Here is a 19,451-nt window from a genome sequence, read left to right on the forward strand (position 1 = left end):
CTCAATGTTACATCAGCTTTCAACATTTAATTAGTTTTAGACAATTATGGAAGCAAAATCATCCGGAACGCAGAACACCGTCTTTTTTATTTTTATTCAATGTATCACATATATAATTTTATTCTTTAACTATATATGTTTTACTTTATAGTATATTACTAATAGAAAACATCACAAACCAGCCACTACTTTTATTGTTTTTAACAATCATATCTAACGAAAAATAAATTTTACTTTTTTACAAAATATCAATGAAAACTCGGTTAATAGCGTAATCAAAGTTAAGATATTGTTTTTCTATGAGAGTTTGTATAAAAGAAACTTTGCTACACCATCCAGCCTTGATATGATTTAACATTTGAATATCTAAAAAAAAATTAAGTATATTTTTACATTTAACGTATAAGGTTTTTTTTTTTTGGTCACATATATTAATTCTTATATTGATAATGTTATAAAACCCGTATATTTGACACGAGTCTAAAATTTATTATCCATTAATAACCTATCCTTTAGAAAAAACAAAAATAAAGAAAAAATTAGAGAACAAACGTGTCATAAAATTGAAATGACAGCAAAAATATTTAAAATCTCAAAGGAAACTCTTGTAATCTCTTTCGCTATCTGAATAAAGACCCGTCATCCTATATTAGTAATTAATATACGTCATCCTATAATAAATATAAAAAAATAACCCATCTGGCATTAAATTTGGGATTCACAAAAATCCAAGAAGAAAGTTGAACGCCGAACAACGGCAAATACATAAAGACCCCGATCAAGAATTCGGCGCCGAATAGATAGTTATGGACAAGCAACCGGTACCGGATGCCAAGTCACTAGTCGGGGTCGGCATCAAGACACCATACCTCATGCTCTAAGGTGCATATAAGGTTGTTCCATACTTGAATTTAGATATGGAATTCGCACATCCCAAATTTTTAAGTCATTAAATTCATGGAGTCATGTCATTTATTTACTATGAGATAAAGTACTTGCGCGTTGCGGCGGTGAGATAGTGTGGGTGATAGGTAATAGAGTATGATAAGTCATGGGAGGTAATAGGTCATAAAGTGTGATAGGCAAATCCCTTAGCCGTCCGGGCTCCGCCCTTGGATTTAAAAATTCATCATGAGTATATGGAATGACGTCTCTAATGAAAGAGCATGAAATTTTAAGGACACCCATATAATTTTTATAATTTATCGATGTACGGTTTTTGAGATAAAAGATTTTGAATGAACTAGAGGAATAAAATGATTTATGGAAGAGGGGAAAAAATGAGTGGTTGAGATTTGAGGAGAGAAAAAAAAAAGTGATTAAGATTTTTTCTAAGAGTATTATGAATAAGCGATATCGGTATTTTGATGTTTTTAATTACTTAAAGTTGAAAAAATAGAGAGAACAAATGTTTTATAATGTATTAGAGAAGTAGAGATAGAGATGCAACAAATATTAAAAAATTGATATGTAAAGAGTTTCATATTTAAGTTTAGGTATAAGACAACCTTATATTTATTTTTTCCTATATTTACCTATCTAACGTTTTTCGCGATAAAAGTCTTAGGTTGGTCCCTGAAAACAACGTTGAAGTTTGATTTAATATTTAAGTTTTACATCTCTATATTTCTCTCATGTATATATCACTCCCCTCCTCCCCGTGATATAACTAGATTAATATTCGGTCGTTGACCGGGTCACACAATAAACTTTTACAAATGTCACATATTGCAGGAAGTATGCGTCTTATAGAACAAAAGGATGAAATTTAGCAGGAAATCGAGAATAATTTTAAGAGTTACTATTAACAATTGTACATTTTAGGATGTAATGTATATAGAATAGGTTTGATATATATTAGGGTTGTCAATACTCGACCCAACCCGAAACTTAACTTGAGATTTACTCGAAAAAATCAGGTTAGGGTTGTTAAATATCGACCCGCCATGCAACTGTACAGAATAAACTTATCCATGTATCACACATCCTGAGACACATAAGTCTTATACTATACCAAGATGAAATTTAGTGTTAAGCCCAACATAATGTTTACGAGATTTATTTAGTTGGGACTTTAGTGACTTGATATTTTAATATATTCCAACAATTATTAAATTTAAGTATAAACTATAGAAGGAAACTCATTAATTGTGATTACCATGTGCTTAGTAGGCACATTATAGAAATACCCTACATTAAATTGTTCTTATAATTAAAATTGGAAAGTAACCCCTACATATGGTAATGGTAACTAATTAATAAAGTAATATATTCCACAATAATATCCAAATCCATATAATTTTTATAAATACAATATATACTCGTATAATTTTTGTTTGAACAGTCTATAAATATAGAATCAATTTTCCATAATCGATCTAATAATAAAATTAAACCTTAATTCAGCCGATATGATAAGAATATTGCGACGCAAAAACAGAGAGCCGAATAAAAATAAATCATTATCATCTGATGATGATAAAGTAGAAGGACGAGGTGGTTGTTTTATTAAGCTTCCAAGTGAGATCATTGTGGAAATCATGTGCAGGCTTCCGGCTGTATCGGTAGTAAGGTGTAAGTCTGTTTGCAAATCATGGCGCTCTTTAATAGCTCATCATCCGTGTTTCGTTTATTTAAATCATCGACTTATTTTCTCCAAGCCTTCGTTAGGATGCATAAGTATTTGTCATCTTGGGGATGTATTAATCCATGATAAGCAATTTGTTGGTGGTAAGGTGGCGGTGTTTGATAAAACATCGCCAATTAGTACTGCTTATATCGCGGCTTCTTGCAATGGTTTGGTATGCTTTCTTGATTATATCAAGCGAGATATTCTGTTTATTTGGAACCCAAGTACCAGTATATGCAGCAGGCGGTCATCTCCTGGTTTTGATATCAAGTATTATGGTTTTGGGTACGACAAGTCTAGTGATGATTACAAATTTTTCGCAGCATCATCATCCAAAGAGACTACAGTAACTACTACTAGAAATTCAAAGATATATTCATTGAAAACTGGAAAATGGAAGAAAACTGTTGATTTTCCTTTTTGTGGTCTCGTGTATAATGCTGACGGTAAGTATTCAAATGGAGCTCTTCATTGGGCAACAGATTATACATCGGAGGAGCATTCTTCTTCTGATCATCCATGGTTGATAAGTTCTCTCGATTTAGCAACGAAGACATATGGTCAAGTTTCGCATCCAGCGTATGGTCATGCTGCTGGCAGTGCTTATTTTTGTTTGACTTTAGGGGCTTTGGGCGATCAACGGTTGTGTGTGCTTTGTTACTATAAAGAAGAAAGACGGTCGGATATATGGGTGATGATAGTTAAAGATTCTTGGGCTAAACTGGTCTCTATCCCAGGGTATATCCCTGACGACCGCTGTGGGAGATATATGTTTCTACCTACGATTCCTTTGTTTATTATAAAGGATGAGAAAATGTTGTTTCGATATAATAAGTCCCGATTGATTTTGTATGATTCCAAAACCGGTTCATGCTCTTATATTCAGAGAGACTTTGAAGTACATGGAATAATATATATATTTGTTGAGAATAGCATGATTTCACCCCATCATCATGGAGCCTTGATAACAAGAGCGTCGATCCAAATCAAAGAATCTATCAGAGCTATTTGCAAATACTATTTTGGTACCAAATAATCGTAATTGTAATAAATATTATATATGGAATCGATATTCATAAGTTGAATAATAATTTTTATAAGATTAAAAGATTGTTTTCTTTAAGGATACCTTAACTTGTAACTATATATATACACCTCTTTATGTGAGATAAATAAATGAATTCTCGATTCTCCTTTATATCTTTGTCTTTCTCTATTGTTCTTTATTTTTTAGTTTCACAATACGAACACGAATCTCTAAAATCTATAAATAAAAAAACAAAAGTTAGCCGTCAATTTCTTTTCCCAGAGCCGATTGTTTTTTTGAAAGATCACACGTCGACCTCTTTTAATCATGGCTTTCTATTCATATTTTGTTTTCTTTCAATTAGTACTAATGATATAAATAAACAAATGCTTTTTAGTGACATGTAATTTTTTTAGCATTTTTTAAATATATGTTACGTACATATTGGAGTCATTGAAATTTTTCCAGAATTTAGATTTGTATTGTATTCGACTTTGGCTACGGAGTACGCTAGATTAATTAAATAACTAGATTAATATCCGGTTGTTGAACGGGTCACACAATAAACTTTTATATATTATCATATATTGCAGGAAATTTACGTCTTATAGTACAAAAGGATGAAATTAATTAGCAGGAAATCGAGAATAATCTTAAGAGTTACTATTAACAATTGTATATTTTAGGATGTAACATATATAGAGTAGATTTGATATACATTAAGGTTGTTAATACTCGACCTAAACCGAAACTTAACACGAGATTTACCAGAAAAAACCAGGTTAGGGTTGTTAAATATCGACCCGCCATGCAACTGTACAAAATAAACTTATCAGACGTATGTTCTCAAAAATAAAATACTAGGAAACTATTTTAATGTCAAAATTATAATAAAGGTTAATTTTCATTGACCTAAAAAAAATTTGGATGTTACATGAATCAACTCTAAAACTAAAATAATCTCTTTTCATAATTGTTGTTATAGCTCTAATTTCATGATTTACAAATGTCATGAGTATTAAATTCTTGATTTGTTATGTGATTATTTATTAGTGAGTATGTACATTATTGGAAGAGTTGATAATTGATTATCCATGTAAGTGTGATTTAATGTGAAGTTTTAAAATTCCATTGACCTTACTATTGTGGATGATTAGGATGTTGAAAGAATGAAATGTGAAAAAGACTAACTAATTCTCAATTGCTACCATATATTTAGATGTTATTTTATTCATATATATGTACATGTAAATATTACACTAAAAAACAATCTATAAGAAATATACACCAACTAACGTATTACATGCTTTTCCAAAATAAGTAATAAATACTTATTAACTTAATTAATTATTAGTAACAACATGTTTGTACATAGTATGGAAGTAACAAACATTATATAAATGAAAATGATATAAATTAACCTAAAATTCACCTTAAAACTATTAGATGATGACATATGAAAAAATAAGTAATTAAACTTATGATATACAACATCAAGTTAATACCCCGTAACGTTTTTACACACAGCCGTGTTATTATATATCATTTTTAAACCACACACTACCAATCAAAACAATACTTTTTAAATACAAGTATTACACAAAAACAATATAATCCATCCTGGACGTGCAACGCACGGGTCTTAAGACCTCGTAAATTCAAAAATAGACTTTTTATATGTAATGTATCATTTATTATTATCTTTTTATCATCTTCTACGGCCATTATTAGCACAAAAATTTTTCTTTTATGCAAAGGCACAAATAATTTCAAACATTTTTACGGTGTATCTTCTAAAAATGTCGGTTATTAATAAACAAATCGTATTTCACGTATATTCACAAAATACAAACATGGGGAAATATATGTAAACAAACAAACATAAAGGGTTATTATCATAAAGTAGATAAACTTAATAGTAATCTATCACTAAAAAAACCACAATAAATATAAGTAAACTGTAAGCATATAGATATGGAGATAATACACACTCATCATCATGAAGGGTGGTACAATCTATACATACAACAATACAACCACCACTATGCCGCCGGGAAAGAAAAGATGGAGTTGGCTTGTAATCGCAGTTTTAGGCCTTGTTTTACTCTCAATGCTTGTTCCTCTTGCTTTCTTACTCGGTCTTCATAACGGATTTCACTCAGGTAATATATACATACATATATATGTATATAATATAATTTTATCATTAATTAATTATTGTTTTTGCCCTAGATTTATTAATTGATTGATTAGATCTGTTTTCGTTGTAATTCTGTTAGCGATTTAATGTGATTTGCCCTAAATATTTTGGATCCAGTGTAGTGATTAAATGATTATATATATGTGTGTGTGTGTGTGTGTGTGTATGATATAATATATACATTCAATTTAGATATAGGAATATAGGATAACTGCATTTGTAGTTCTGAGAGTTTGTTACTCAGATCTGGATTCTTGTGATTTTTATGTATACTCAGTAGGTGTGTCTGTGTGTATATACACTCGATTTTGATATATTACGTCTGCATTGGTAGAGTGTGCTTCTGCAAGTTTGTTACTCAGATCTAAATTGTTAAGATTTATCGATTATGTGTGTGTGTGTGTGAGAGAGAGAGAGAGAGAGTGTACACTCATTTTGGATATGGCATTTGTAGACTGTGGTTCTGTGAGTTTGTTACTAAGATCTAAACTGGTACAATTTATACATCAATTATATATGCGCCTGTGTACGCACTTCAATATAGTATGACTGCATAATGAGACTGTGATTCTGTAAGTTTAATACTTAGATCTAAGCTGTTGTGATTTGTTTATGTAGTAATCATTTTTGTATTGCATTTGATTAGGTACTTGACATAGTTTTTTTTTGTTTTTTGTTTTGTTTTAGTATGGAGTGAATTATCATGGTTTAAATTTGTAATGATTAGAGTGTGCACTGTGAGTATAAATTTTATTTGGATGTGGGTTCATTTGACAGGGTATGCTACTGAGCGAAGGAGTTCTGCTTCATCAAGAAATGATGCTACTTTAGATGATTCACCGTCAGTTAAAGTAATGTCTTGTTCTCACATTTGTTAAAGTAACATTTTACAAATTTAACTTTAGTTATCATATGGCTTTAAGAAGTAAGATGATGTATTTCTTCGAATACTTACAGGCATCCTTTGATCGACTAGTGGCACTTAATTTAAATGACACGTATCCCTTTTAATCTATATTTAAGAATCATATTTTTTAGATACCATAAATAATTAGTATTTTAATTAACATATATATGGATATAAATACCTAATAGGCTAATATAGTTACCATAGCTATCAATTCCATCGTCATTTTCTACTTTCAGTTTCAACGAAAATCTAAGTAAGTCAATCCGTATATCATACGGGTATTAAGACTAGTTATGTATATGTGCAGGGAGGGCTATCATCACGTGTAGATGGACTTTTGAAAAATCTCGGACCGACTCTTCCAAAGGTTCATTGCATACTGCTTTGATGGTTAAGACTCAACTTTTGTACTATTAGTATTAAGCTGTAGGCAATACACCTATGCCTGCCTTATTGTAGATATTAATAATCATGCTAAAATGCCAAGTTTTTTGCTTAAGGGCTTGCGGTATTCCTAAGCATGGTTATTCAAGGTATTATAGCCGAGAGCAAGTGTTAAGCACATAAACTTCAATATTATGTCCCGTCCTATCATATAGCTGAATAACTTCTAAACTGGAAATTTATTGCTACCTGTGGTTTTATAATGGTTGTTTAGATGCCTGTTGCCTTATCATTGGCCAACATACATTTCTATGAAAAGACCCAAATAGTTATGTAACTAGGAGTATTTAGGACCTTTAGGTTTGCAGCTCCTAACTTTACTTTTACCCCGTGCTTGGTTGTGTTTTCCATACGCTCAACCTGGGATAACTATGAAGTTGACTAGAGGTTATGTCAGCATCTAACAAATATATTGTGACAGTCTGTCAGACAAAGCATTAGTGGGATAAATATATATCATTTTGCATCATCAAGCTATTGTTGTACAATTAATGCGTGACTTTAGTTATTTACTCATGAAAGATTGTAGTATCAATATGTCAGCATTTAGCAAGATATTAGGTCATGCCAAACAAATTATAACTTATAAGTGATATCAATTTGATCTCTTTTACTGTTTTACATCATAATTGTACGATCAATCTGCCATCTTAATCCTCAAGCTTACAAAGGATTGTAGTATAATGCTAGGTAAATAACAGCATCCGTGAGTTCTTCCATTTTTTATTAGGTGGTTCAATCTTCTTAGTCTGCTGCCTTAGTTTGAGCTTGTGCCTGATGCTCAATAGATCTTATGTTTTTTTTGATGTGATGGTTTATCCACCATAGTTTTCCCTGTTCCATATCTAAAGAGCCACCTATGTTCTTACCTCCGTGACATTGGTTAGTTGTAAGTGGGCCCTCTTATGGATAAAAAACCTCCGACTGATTTGTTGTTATTTTTTGTGCACATGTTTGACATTTTGAAAGTTCTTGCATGACCTGACCTTTAAACTTACTTTTTATTTAGTTATATTTATTTGCGTATATGCTTACTTTAAATAGGGGCACAGATGGGTATGCCTGTGCTACATTTACCGATTCTTGTTTATCTCACTATCATGCATGTTTCTTTTATATTAGGGTTTTGTAAGGGATTCTGTCAAGGAAGCTGAAAACAAAACTACTGGTAGATAATTGTTTCTAGAATGTGTTCATTATATCTTTCTCAATCATTTTGGTTCTTCAAGGCTTTTCTGACACCATAGACATCGCTGTTTATGCATCTTTGAAATATCTGCAGGTTTTGTTGTGCCTAAACCAGTAATAAAGCCACCCCCTAGTTCCCCACCTGAAGACTTTAAAGCTCTTCAAGTCATTGTTGAGAGTGATAAAATGTGTGAATTAAAATTTGGAAGCTATTGCTTATGGCGTCGACAACATAGGGAAAAAATGAAAGATTATTTAGTGAGAAAAATGAAAGACCAGCTTTACGTGGCTCGGGCATACTATCCCAGTATTGCAAAGGTTCCCCACCTTGACCAATTTACGCAAGAAATGAAGCAAAATATACAAGAATTTGAGCGAATCCTCAGCGAAAGTTCCTCCGATCCAGATCTTCCTCCCCAGTAAGCTGTTAAGACTAGTGTCTTCTTTTTTATCTTATTCTGTTGTTACCACCCTGTAATATTGTATTTGTATGTTATAATATCCATAAATATCATAAATAAGGTTGTGGGTGTTGTCAGGGTCGAGAAGAAGTTGCAAAAGATGGAAGCTACAATTGCCAAAGCAAAATTAGCTATAGTTGAGTGTAACAATGTTGACAAAAAATTAAGACAGTTGGTTGATCTTACAGAAGATGAAGCCAACTTCCATATGAAGCAGAGTGCTTTTCTTTACCAACTTGCAGTCCAAACTACCCCAAAGAGTCTCCATTGCCTGTCAATGCGACTAACTGTCGAGTATTTTAAAGCTACTCCTATTGATGCTGATCAGTCAGAGAGTTTTTTGAATCCGAACCTGCATCACTATGTTATGTTTTCCAGCAACGTTCTTGCGTCTTCTGTAGTAATCAATTCGACTGTAATGAATGCAAGAGTATGTTCGCTAACAACTTTTTCTTTCATCAACTTATAACAGGTGGCAAAGTAGGCGGGCCAGGTTAGGTAATGGGTGAAAACAGGTTGGGCCGGGTTGACCAGGAACACTATTTCTCTAAGGTTTATTAAATAGTCACCGTGTCAATATGGTTGCAAAATTTGAATAAATGATTTAAGCTATTGGCTATAAATATTCCCCACATTGATACATTCAGAAGTAAATTGATTGAAGTGGCCACCTCTATTAAGAAATGTCTTTCTATATTAGGGACTCATTAGTATTATTTTCAGGCCAGTAGGAAGCAGGTGTTTCATGTATTGACAGATAAGCAGAGTTTCTTTTCCATGAAAATGTGGTTCTATACCAATTCTTACAAAGATGCGACAGTTCAAGTGTTGAACATTGAAGATCTCAACATAGAAGGCCATCTGTTTTCTCATTTGTCAATGCCCCAAGAATTACGTGTCTCTTTTCTATCTGCTTCTGAAAGTAGAACTGAATACATCTCAGTGTTTTCTCATTGGCACTATGCACTTCCTATGATATTCCCAACGTTGAAGAAAATTGTTGTTCTTGATGATGACATTGTTGTCCAGCGTGATTTGTCAGAGTTGTGGAGTCTTGACATGAATGGGAAAGTTATTGGTGCGTTGCAGTTGTGCACTGTGAGATTGGGTGCACTTAAAGGTTATATGGGGAAGGAAAATTATGATGCAAATTCTTGTACATGGATGTCAGGGTTGAACATAATCGATTTGGTTCGGTGGAAGGACCGAGACGTCACTAGAAAGTATCAAAGCTTGGTGCAACAGGTGAGTTAACTTCTGACTTATTTCGTTATTTACTCTTGCACATATCACAGATACTTGCTCACAATTTGAGGTTGCCATTTGGGCCCATATACTTATAAATGGGTCGATTTAGGGTTTGTTTCATCTTTGTGGGTCAAATAGACAAAAAAAAAAAGCAAAAATATCTTCGGAATTGTTTCTTTAATTACTTTTTCACTAATTATGGATAAGCTTGTTTATAGTTAGAGGAGGCCATATTGGTCATACACTTGTAAACAAGTCGATTCGGGTTATGTTTTATTTTTTAATGGATGGAGAAAATGGACAAAAGTAGCCACAAAGGACAATGCGTCGAACACGTTAAAAGTTGCCTCAAGTGTCTTTTGAATCTATGAACCTTAATCATTTTATATAACTCGTCTGATTATTATTGAAATAAGAGTTTTTTTTTAATCACTAGTTCATAAAAATTCAGAAAGTTTTTGACCGAAAATGTTATGAGCCCACTGGTATTTTTAATCGATTTGCATGCCCCGCCTAATTTGTCACACTTATAATTTGAGTTAAATGAGTAGGAAGTTTGATATTGTTCTACATTAAGCTACACTTTTGGGTAAATCTTGATTCATTCGACACATTACGTTTAATATTTGTTTTCTTATTTTTACTTGTTGGAATTGGAAGTTGGAACAGTTAGGGATAAAGATAACCCCTATCGACACCCATTTATAATTGGAATGGTCAAATTAGCCACCTCTATTGGCTATACCGTGTGCTAAGAATATGCATTGACTGATTGGCACCTTTCATTTGTGAACAGAAACCGAGCGAAGCAACTACAATACGAGCAGCAATGCTCACATTTCAAGGGTTACTTGTTGCTCTTGATAACACGTGGGTGTTGTCTGGATTGGGTCATAATTATGGTATTAGTAAAGAAGCTATTAACAAAGCAGCTGTATTACACTTCAATGGCAACATGAAACCCTGGCTTGAACTCGGCATTTCACCGTATAAAGTTCATTGGAGAAAGTATCTGAACCTTGATAATCATTTTTTGACTGATTGCAATGTGAATCCGTAATTACTAAAATATGATGTTTACATTTCTTAAAATGGAAGAGCAAAGTTTTTCTGGACTTGGTTTCCAGAGGGCAAGGATCTGCAAATGATGAATCTGCGTGTATTTCTAGTAATTTGGACTACAATTGGTCCAATTTCTTCATCTGTTCATGATCAAGAGATTGCAGTTGGGGTTGAAAAAAACGAAGAACTGCTTTCTACCTTTTTTTTGTTTGGTGTAAAAGTAGGTAGGCAAGTGATTACCCTGCATTCTTTACTTGTTTCGTTTTTCACGATTGTTATAGTATTTATTTCGCTAGAGTCTGTGTGTATTCATATGTTATTAGGGATATGGTGATCAAAGGATAGCAAATAATTCAGTTACTTTAGAAGATGTAAGTTTTTCACCTTCAAGGGCTTTTAGTTATTATTGGTAAAGTTCATTGTTGTAATACACCAGGCATAAGGTACTTAGAAACTGGAAATTTTGGTTCAGAATTGATGCCTTCTTTATGTTTCCTTGCACCTTTCAGAGCCCACTGTTTGGATATTCCATGCCTCGATGGAGACTTTCATGTGTGCCACTTTGGCATATCGCCAATGTGGTGATTATCATGCTTGTTTGCGAGAGGTTCTGTTTTTTTTAATTGTGTAATACAGTAAATATTAGTCTGATACACTAAAGGTAAAAAGTGATTAGTGTATTTATAACCTGCCAATTTTCCTTTCAATATATGTTACAATAATTAAAAAGGGAAGGATATCCTTATAAGTTATAACATCTCATATATGGTTAAGGCTCTCCGGAGCAAGACCTCCTCTTATGAGGCGTGTTTTACTTTTGCTGGTCCACACAAGCACGCCAAGTTTGCTCCGTCAATTTTCTCACGCCATCTGCTGGGTTTTGACATAGAACACCCCTCGGGGCACTGTTCCGGAGCGTTCCGAGAGGGAAAAAGTGAAATTGAATGCTTTGTTCCGTTTAGTCTAAAAAATGCCCAAAAAAAGTTTGGTGTCATTTAATAGTGGACACAACTACTCGTATATCTTATTTAAATCTAAATTTAATTTTAATTTTTGTTGGAAACGAAAAAAATTATAAACACCTGTTGGCACATACTTTGGTAAGAAATAAAAATAAAAATTTTGTTCAATTTAAAAGCGACACCAACTTTAATAATCTTGATTTCAAGAGAGGATATGTAATATGTCAAACTCCGTTAAGAATTTTTTTTGATTTGCATCGAATTAAATCAGGGTAAAACTTATAATTCTTGTTTGAATTTGAATCTTTAAACTTTTACATAAAAAAGACTTTGCTGTTCAAGAAAAAAAACACTTTTACATACATTTTTGGGCATATATCCAAAAGCAAAGAGAGAATATAATAAAAAGAAATACAAAAGTAAAAAGAATAAAAAAATAAAGCCACACCACAAACTAAAAAGAGAAAATAGAAACAACTACACACAACAAAAAACAGATAGATACAGAAATTATCTCTATCTCTGAATAGAAACAAAAAATGGTTTCAGATGGTGGTGCAGAATACTCGAAACGGTTTCTAACGACATGGTTGATCGGAGGATTAGTGGCCGGGATATCATTGGCGGTGGCGTTACGCACCGGTTGGCCGGAAATAAATTTAATAGGAAAAAAGAAGAAGAAAAGGCCGATACGCGTGTATATGGACGGTTGTTTTGATATGATGCATTATGGACATTGTAACGCGCTAAGACAAGCGCGTGCACTTGGAGATCAATTAATTGTTGGCGTTGTTAGTGATTCTGAAATTACTGATAATAAAGGACCACCTGTTACACCTCTTCATGAAAGGTTTATATATAATATATAATTTATTCTCATGATTATATATATAATGTTTCTTATGGAATTAGGTTATATATGAGATTGATGTTGATATAATTATGTGTAATGTGATGTAATGCCTTTTTGTAGAATTATATTTTGAGATGTGTGAAAATGTTGATTTTGATCTCCAGATTTTAGGTTTTAGCTTAGCTGTGTTATCGAGTTTAGAAATGAAGAGTTTGTGTAGATCGAGCCGAGATAAAATTTGCTGCTCAATTAGTTTTACCAGCAGAGCTCAAAAGTTCAATATATTGTTCAATATTGAGATGTATGAAAATGTTGAGTGTTTACTTAATTAATTTATATTAGGCATGTTGCTAGATTAGTTTTATGAGCCAAGCTTAAAAAAGTTAATATTTGGGGAAGCAGTTTAGTTAGTTTAAGTTGGACGAGCTAATCGATATAAACAACATAGGTTAATTGTGTTTTATGAGCTATATAGTAGGTCCATCTGATCATATCATTGCTAATTCCAGATGTAACTATGAGACGAGTTTATGGAGCTTGAGCATGTGTATATTTGATGATATGTTGTACTTTTGTTTAATTTACATACATTTAGTAGAGTGGAAAGAGTAGGTTAAACTTGAACTTAAACACGTGAGTAGTGTGTTTAAAGATCTCGAATACTATTGGAATATGTTTGACATTATGATTAAGACTTTGAACTTTAGGGGTCTATGATTATGCAAGTGTGCTACTACATAGCTATATAATTTTAGTAAATAACGACATTTTATGGTGATTTCCTGCTTAGCGATATGATGTAAGATAAGCACATCCTCTTGTAATGTTTGAGGTGAGGGGTAGGCTCTATGTTTATTAGTTTTGAGCTGTTCATAAAGCTCTAACACACCCACTTCTTATCTAGGCAAGAAATGAGTAGGTTCTACCTCTACATGATCGTGGTTCTTGTTCAGTTACTCATGTTTCTAGGTATCAATCTACTTTATGATTTTACATGCTTACTTTAGGATAACTTTTTCCTGTGATATACATGTCGGGAAGTTGAAGTATATAGCAGTTTCGGGATAAGATATATCATTCCCTGTTAGTATCTTGAACTAGTTCATGATTGCCCTTTAAGGTATTTAGACGCATACGCCAGGCTTAGGGATACTTTATTCAGATTAGGATGAATTTCAAGATGGCAAGATACTGCTTAGTAGGTGCATATATTGAGGAAAAAGATGTTAGGATATCTGGCATATCTTATTCAGGGGATCAACTATGCGGAATTTTGTATTTGTCGGGGGTAATCTAGTATCTTGGAAAAGTTAGAAACAACACATCATCTTGTAATCGAAGTACAGGGCTGTAAACAACAGAGACTGTGTTGTGGAATGATATGGGCTAGGAAACTTCTAGGAAAGCTAGAATATGATTAAACACAAGCTGATGAGGCTTTTTTAATGCTATCTTGCTAGCTACAGGCTGAATGTCACGTGATTAAAAACTGTGATGTAGAAACACCAATACACTTTTCTTGCCCCGATGAGATTTTAGGGCTAAGAGTACTGTTGTGTCAATGTGGCCTAACTAGGTAAGGCTCGGTTGGTGCTTAATGATATGCTTACATCTCATCATTTGGCGAGGCTAGACCGCTAGGATCAATGTTTGATGATGTGCTCATGTGACCAAATTTGGTAAGGCTAGGAATCTAGGATTAGAGTTTGATGAAGTGTGATAGGTTCTGAAGTTTTAGTTGTGAGTTGTGAGTATTGACAATGCACATAGACAAATACCATGGGTTTTGTTGACTAATACCAAAATGACAGTGTAAAATGGGCAGCAGAGGCGTAATATACTAGCAAAAAGGGCTGATGGTGCTCAAACTCACAATACCCACCTTGAATTGTCAATGTTCTTGCCTATTGAACTACAAAAAAGTTATTTGCTTTACAACTCTGTTGTGCCTTTCCATTGTGGTTCTTCTGGTTTTATTTTCTTTTTTCTGTTATTAAAATCTCTATTTACGTGCTATAGTACCCTTGAATCTCTTAAATAAATATAGAGAAATTAGTAGTATGCACATCGGTATGTTAAAACTATAAATGGTTATATTGATTATAGTATCACGAATAATGTTTCACTTTGGTTTCCTGGTATCAGGATGCTTATGGTGAGTGCTGTGAAGTGGGTTGATGAAGTTATCCCTGATGCACCTTATGCTATAACTGAAGAGTTCATGAGGAAGCTGTTTGATGAATATAATATAGATTATATTATTCATGGAGATGATCCATGCATTCTCCCTGATGGAACTGATGCATATGCCCTTGCGAAAAAAGCTGGCCGCTATAAGCAGATTAAGCGAACAGAAGGCGTATCAAGCACAGACATTGTTGGTATGCATTATTCTTTATCTTAATCCCTAGGTTTATAGATTAGAATCTGATTATATTCAAGAAATACCATGATGAAAATGACTTGCACTTTATGTTATGCAAAAGTTGGAGAAACTGGAACCCTTGAATAAGGTCTTCCAGTTCGGCAATAAGGAATTTGAGTTTACTTGCTGGTGAAATTTAAGTAGAGGTGTCTCTTTATTTATGAATCAGTTGATCTGTGTTATGTTTCATCTCTAATGAATCAATTGGGTATCTGGGTCAAGCTAGAATATCTAATTACTAGGAAAACGTTCAAAACTCATTGGAGGTGTATTCAAATGCATAAAACAGTCTAAATGGCTTCATTAGATAGAGTTGCTCATTTTGCTATAAAGATATTATTTTTAACCAAATATGACAAATAGCTATCTAATTAGTCAACAAAATGGACAATGAAAGTATTTGCGGATTGGACTAACTTTATCTGAGCCTTTTTGACCGGCTCTTAAAATTATTGGATTTCATGTGAATCCATTTTGACACATTGCCCAAGTTCTGAAACAAATGACTCATCTTTAACCGATTGTATTTTTGAATTGTTTGGGAATGTGACAAATATAGGACGGATGCTTCTTTGTGTAAGGGAGAGGACCAGTTGTGAGAGTCCAAGTCATGCTTCCTTACAAAGACAATTTAGCTCTGGCCACAACCAGAAGTATGATGATGGTGGCTCTGGTAGCGGAACTCGTGTGTCTCATTTTCTTCCAACATCTCGCAGGATTGTTCAATTTTCTAATGAAAAGGTGCTAAATGTTAATGCATGTTAGATGATGGATATGTTTTCGTTTTAAGTTATCACATAATCATGCTCATACTGCTGTTTATTCAGGCAGCTGGACCTAATTCTCGCATAGTTTATATAGATGGTGCATTTGATCTATTCCATGCTGGACATGTGGAGGTAGGCTCATAACTGTAGTTTGTGTAAGTAATTTAAAATTAGTGGTTTTAGGTTTTTAAACCCTCCAATTATGTCTTTTCACAGATCTTAAGACTTGCTCGTGGGCTTGGAGATTTTTTACTTGTTGGGATTCACACAGATCAAACTGTGAGGTAATAACTAATAAAGTAGTAATAATAATGATACTTCGTAATACGGAGTACAAAGTATTGATTATTACACAGTCTCTCAGTTGTTATCAAGCATACAAATATTACCAATATTTAGGGCTAAAACTGAAACTAGTCTCAGGACCTACCATACGTAGCGATGAAGTTCAGAAAAATAAAAATGAGCTAAAATATAGGGTTTGTATTCAGGGAATGGATATGTGGGTGAAACATGTGGTGTTGGAGATATTATGATGCAGTATGAAAAGTTTATATTTGGTGATCCTTTATTTAACTCTTTTTTCATTGTAAATAGGAGGATCACTTATTTTGGTTAAATTATGTCACAACTGAAGGAAATAACACTTTATCTACAGATGGTATGAAAATTATTGCTAATGTGGAAAACAGAATTTATGAAAAGCGGCAGATAAAGAATGCTTTGTCCTATGCATTTCCTGGAGTACAATGTATAATAAAGTTTCAACATTATTAAAAGGAAAATGTCTGAAGAAACTTTAAAATATTGAGTAACTCTACATCTGAACCTTTTTTTCTTGAAAGTACAATTTTATTTCTTGTTTACCAAATTACGTCAGTCTACTCAAGTATGTCAAACAACGCATTTAAAACTTGTGTCATTTCTGCAAGCCAAACATGATAATAGAATATAATGGCACATTACATCTACAACTTTTTTAAAGAATGGACGAAAAACTCAAAAACTTTTTGTGGATTAACCCAACTTGACGCGACCCTTTTTAACCTAGAAGCTGTTCTGATCCATAATCTGTCTTGTCATCTTTTTTCTTGATAATTTTATAACTTAACTGATTATTCATTTCTTTTTTTTTTTGTTGTTGTTTAATTGCTGCTTCAGTGCCAATAGAGGAGTGCACCGTCCAATCATGAATCTCCATGAACGGAGCCTGAGTGTTTTGGCATGTCGGTATGTGGATGAGGTGATTATTGGTGCTCCATGGGAGGTTTCGAAGGATATGGTGAGTGGCATCATAATTTGAAGTTTGAAAAATGATTCATGTGTATTAATCACTTGCTAAAAGATGTGCCTGATGGGGGGAGAAAAGAACATAAACCATGAGTCAATTAATGAATGGATCAGATATATTTTTAGGCCCATACCTTTACGCATATATATGGTACTCCGATGCTATTTGCTTGCTTCATTAACAAGATATAATATCAATTGACTTACATCACTAAAAGGTCACATTATCACTTATTGATATAATGATCTTGATTTCCTTTACCCTTTTCACCTCCTTACGCTTTTTTGGTGTGTAACCAACTGCAAGATTGTAGTTTATATTTTGATTTTCGCTTCCCTCAGTTTGTGGGTATTAGGTATTAGTAGTCAAAAAATTCCTAGTGGTGGGGGTAGGTAACATAAAAGAGTAGGCCAGGGTTGAAATCCTGGCTGATGCTCCTTTAACCAGTGTTACGCACTTTAGCTTGTCTCGTGTCTAATATTGAAGTTTTGACAGCTGATATTCTAAATCAAATGATGCAGATCACAACCTTTAATATCTCTTTGGTTGTCCATGGGACGGTGGCAGAAGATGATGATTTTGAAAAGGTATGCTTAAAGTTTATAATTGATAGCATTGTCTTCTTTTTGTTTCAAACATTTTCTTGCTCTCCTACATTGACATAATCTGTGGCTCACCTCACAGGATAATCGCGATCCGTATGATGTTCCAAGAAGTATGGATATATTCAAAGTGTTGGAAAGTCCTCTGGACATCACTACTAGCACAATTATAAAGAGGATTGTATCTAATCACGAGGCTTATCAGGTTCTTTTACTTGACATGAAATGCTTTTCCATAATCTTTATGTTCCACAAAACCTTATTTAAAGCAACGGTAGGTTTCTGTCACTGTATACCTTGCAGTGATTCAGGAGACTGAGCTTACAACCTTATTTTTGTGGGAGTTTGGGTGTCTCATGTGTGATATCAATTTGATTTATTTAATTATTGCCCACTTGAATTCATGATAATCTTTTTTAACTGTCCGTAGAAAAGTCATCTGATCATGATCGTCCAATATTTTGCGGGTCAAATAATTAAATTCCATATTCGCTGCACTGATTCCTTCAAGGGCAATTTATCTTTTTACCTTATTTAAATGCTTCACATCTGCATTTCTGATTGTTTAAGAATTAAGAAAGAGATAATAGTTGGAATTATATATGTTAAAGTTCTAGATTATATCAATTATAGAGTTAGATATCTGTTAATAGATATAATTGGTCTTGTCATTACTTGTGAATTTAGCAAGCAGTTTAAAAGTTGTCATGCCTTCAAATGGCAGCAGCATGTTCCAGATACTGTAACCTACAAGGCTACACCACATTATTGCATCTGATTATTTGAATATTAGTTTCAAAAAGCTCATAGAGTTATAAAAGCTTGAATTGGTTTATGCTGTGTACTTATATCTTTTTTTGGTGGTTCAGAAACGTAACGAAAGGAAGGGAGAAAGTGAGAGAAGGTACTATGAGGCTAAGAGTTATGTGGCAGGTGATTGATATAAACATACACATGAAAATCGGATTTTAAAAGATCTGTATGTAGCTGAGTAGTGAAAAGCTCATCTTGCCGAAACAATTTTGTTTTCTTGTTGTTAGGAGATTGGCAGTTGAAGCTTGACTTAACTGCATCTAGGATTTATGTAGATTTTTTCAAGGTGTTTCAAGGGGCTAAAAATTTGTTTTCTAATCCCCACCGCTGGTGTTGTTTTTGTAATAGCATTAACCAAATAAACCTATGTCTTCATGTTATTAATGTCTTTTAATGAATATGATAACTAGGCAACTTCTGCCATTATAAGTTCTGCTACTCTTTGCTGGTAACAATACATGTGGCAAAATTGGGGTGTCAGATGGGCTGAACAATGTGTCAAATTGGGTAAATTTATGTGTGAGCTAAAACAGATCGATTTGAATAAACTGTATATAATTTTTTCAATT

At 33.3% G+C, this 19,451-nt stretch overlaps 3 protein-coding genes across 4 annotated transcripts; all 3 read left to right on the forward strand.

The window, feature by feature from the left end:
• Positions 1-2,411: 2,411 nt before the first annotated feature.
• Positions 2,412-3,665, forward strand: LOC122609470 (F-box/kelch-repeat protein At3g23880-like). The gene has a single exon (XM_043782515.1). It carries the CDS (start codon positions 2,412-2,414, stop codon positions 3,663-3,665), a length of 1,254 nt encoding a protein of 417 aa, XP_043638450.1.
• A 1,967-nt stretch (positions 3,666-5,632) lies between these two features.
• LOC122607805 (probable galacturonosyltransferase 7) lies at positions 5,633-11,643 on the forward strand. 2 transcript variants are annotated; one of them, XM_043780855.1, is made up of 8 exons: positions 5,633-5,818; positions 6,634-6,707; positions 7,074-7,133; positions 8,333-8,378; positions 8,493-8,817; positions 8,938-9,289; positions 9,583-10,104; positions 10,904-11,643. In XM_043780855.1, exons 1-8 carry the CDS (start codon positions 5,656-5,658, stop codon positions 11,165-11,167), a joined length of 1,806 nt encoding a protein of 601 aa, XP_043636790.1. In that variant the 5' UTR covers positions 5,633-5,655; the 3' UTR covers positions 11,168-11,643. The 2 variants fall into 2 exon arrangements, with proteins under 2 accessions (XP_043636790.1, XP_043636791.1); XM_043780856.1 differs by lacking the exon at positions 5,633-5,818 and having other exon boundaries at positions 6,670-6,707; positions 7,074-7,156.
• Positions 11,644-12,574: 931 nt separating this feature from the next.
• On the forward strand, positions 12,575-19,314 carry LOC122606959 (ethanolamine-phosphate cytidylyltransferase). The gene is made up of 9 exons (XM_043779863.1): positions 12,575-12,981; positions 15,130-15,365; positions 15,969-16,150; positions 16,237-16,308; positions 16,393-16,460; positions 17,338-17,458; positions 17,989-18,054; positions 18,152-18,274; positions 18,939-19,314. Exons 1-9 carry the CDS (start codon positions 12,671-12,673, stop codon positions 19,008-19,010), a joined length of 1,251 nt encoding a protein of 416 aa, XP_043635798.1. The 5' UTR covers positions 12,575-12,670; the 3' UTR covers positions 19,011-19,314.
• Positions 19,315-19,451: the final 137 nt, after the last annotated feature.

Source organism: Erigeron canadensis, chromosome 7 (genome assembly GCF_010389155.1).
Source record: "Erigeron canadensis isolate Cc75 chromosome 7, C_canadensis_v1, whole genome shotgun sequence".
Lineage (NCBI taxonomy): Eukaryota > Viridiplantae > Streptophyta > Magnoliopsida > Asterales > Asteraceae > Erigeron > Erigeron canadensis.

What these genes read in the sequence shown, in the direction of transcription:
- LOC122607805 (XM_043780855.1), top strand. Translation starts at nt 5,656, where the DNA reads ATGAAGGGTGGTACAATCTATACATACAACAATACAACCACCACTATG. An exon ending in TCATAACGGATTTCACTCAG is followed by an intron (nt 5,819 to 6,633) that starts GTAATATATACA and finishes TTCATTTGACAG; the next exon opens with GGTATGCTACTGAGCGAAGG. An exon ending in AGCTGAAAACAAAACTACTG is followed by an intron (nt 8,379 to 8,492) that starts GTAGATAATTGT and finishes AAATATCTGCAG; the next exon opens with GTTTTGTTGTGCCTAAACCA.
- LOC122609470 (XM_043782515.1), top strand. Translation starts at nt 2,412, where the DNA reads ATGATAAGAATATTGCGACGCAAAAACAGAGAGCCGAATAAAAATAAA.
- LOC122606959 (XM_043779863.1), top strand. Translation starts at nt 12,671, where the DNA reads ATGGTTTCAGATGGTGGTGCAGAATACTCGAAACGGTTTCTAACGACA. An exon ending in TCCATGCTGGACATGTGGAG is followed by an intron (nt 16,309 to 16,392) that starts GTAGGCTCATAA and finishes GTCTTTTCACAG; the next exon opens with ATCTTAAGACTTGCTCGTGG. An exon ending in GGGAGGTTTCGAAGGATATG is followed by an intron (nt 17,459 to 17,988) that starts GTGAGTGGCATC and finishes CAAATGATGCAG; the next exon opens with ATCACAACCTTTAATATCTC.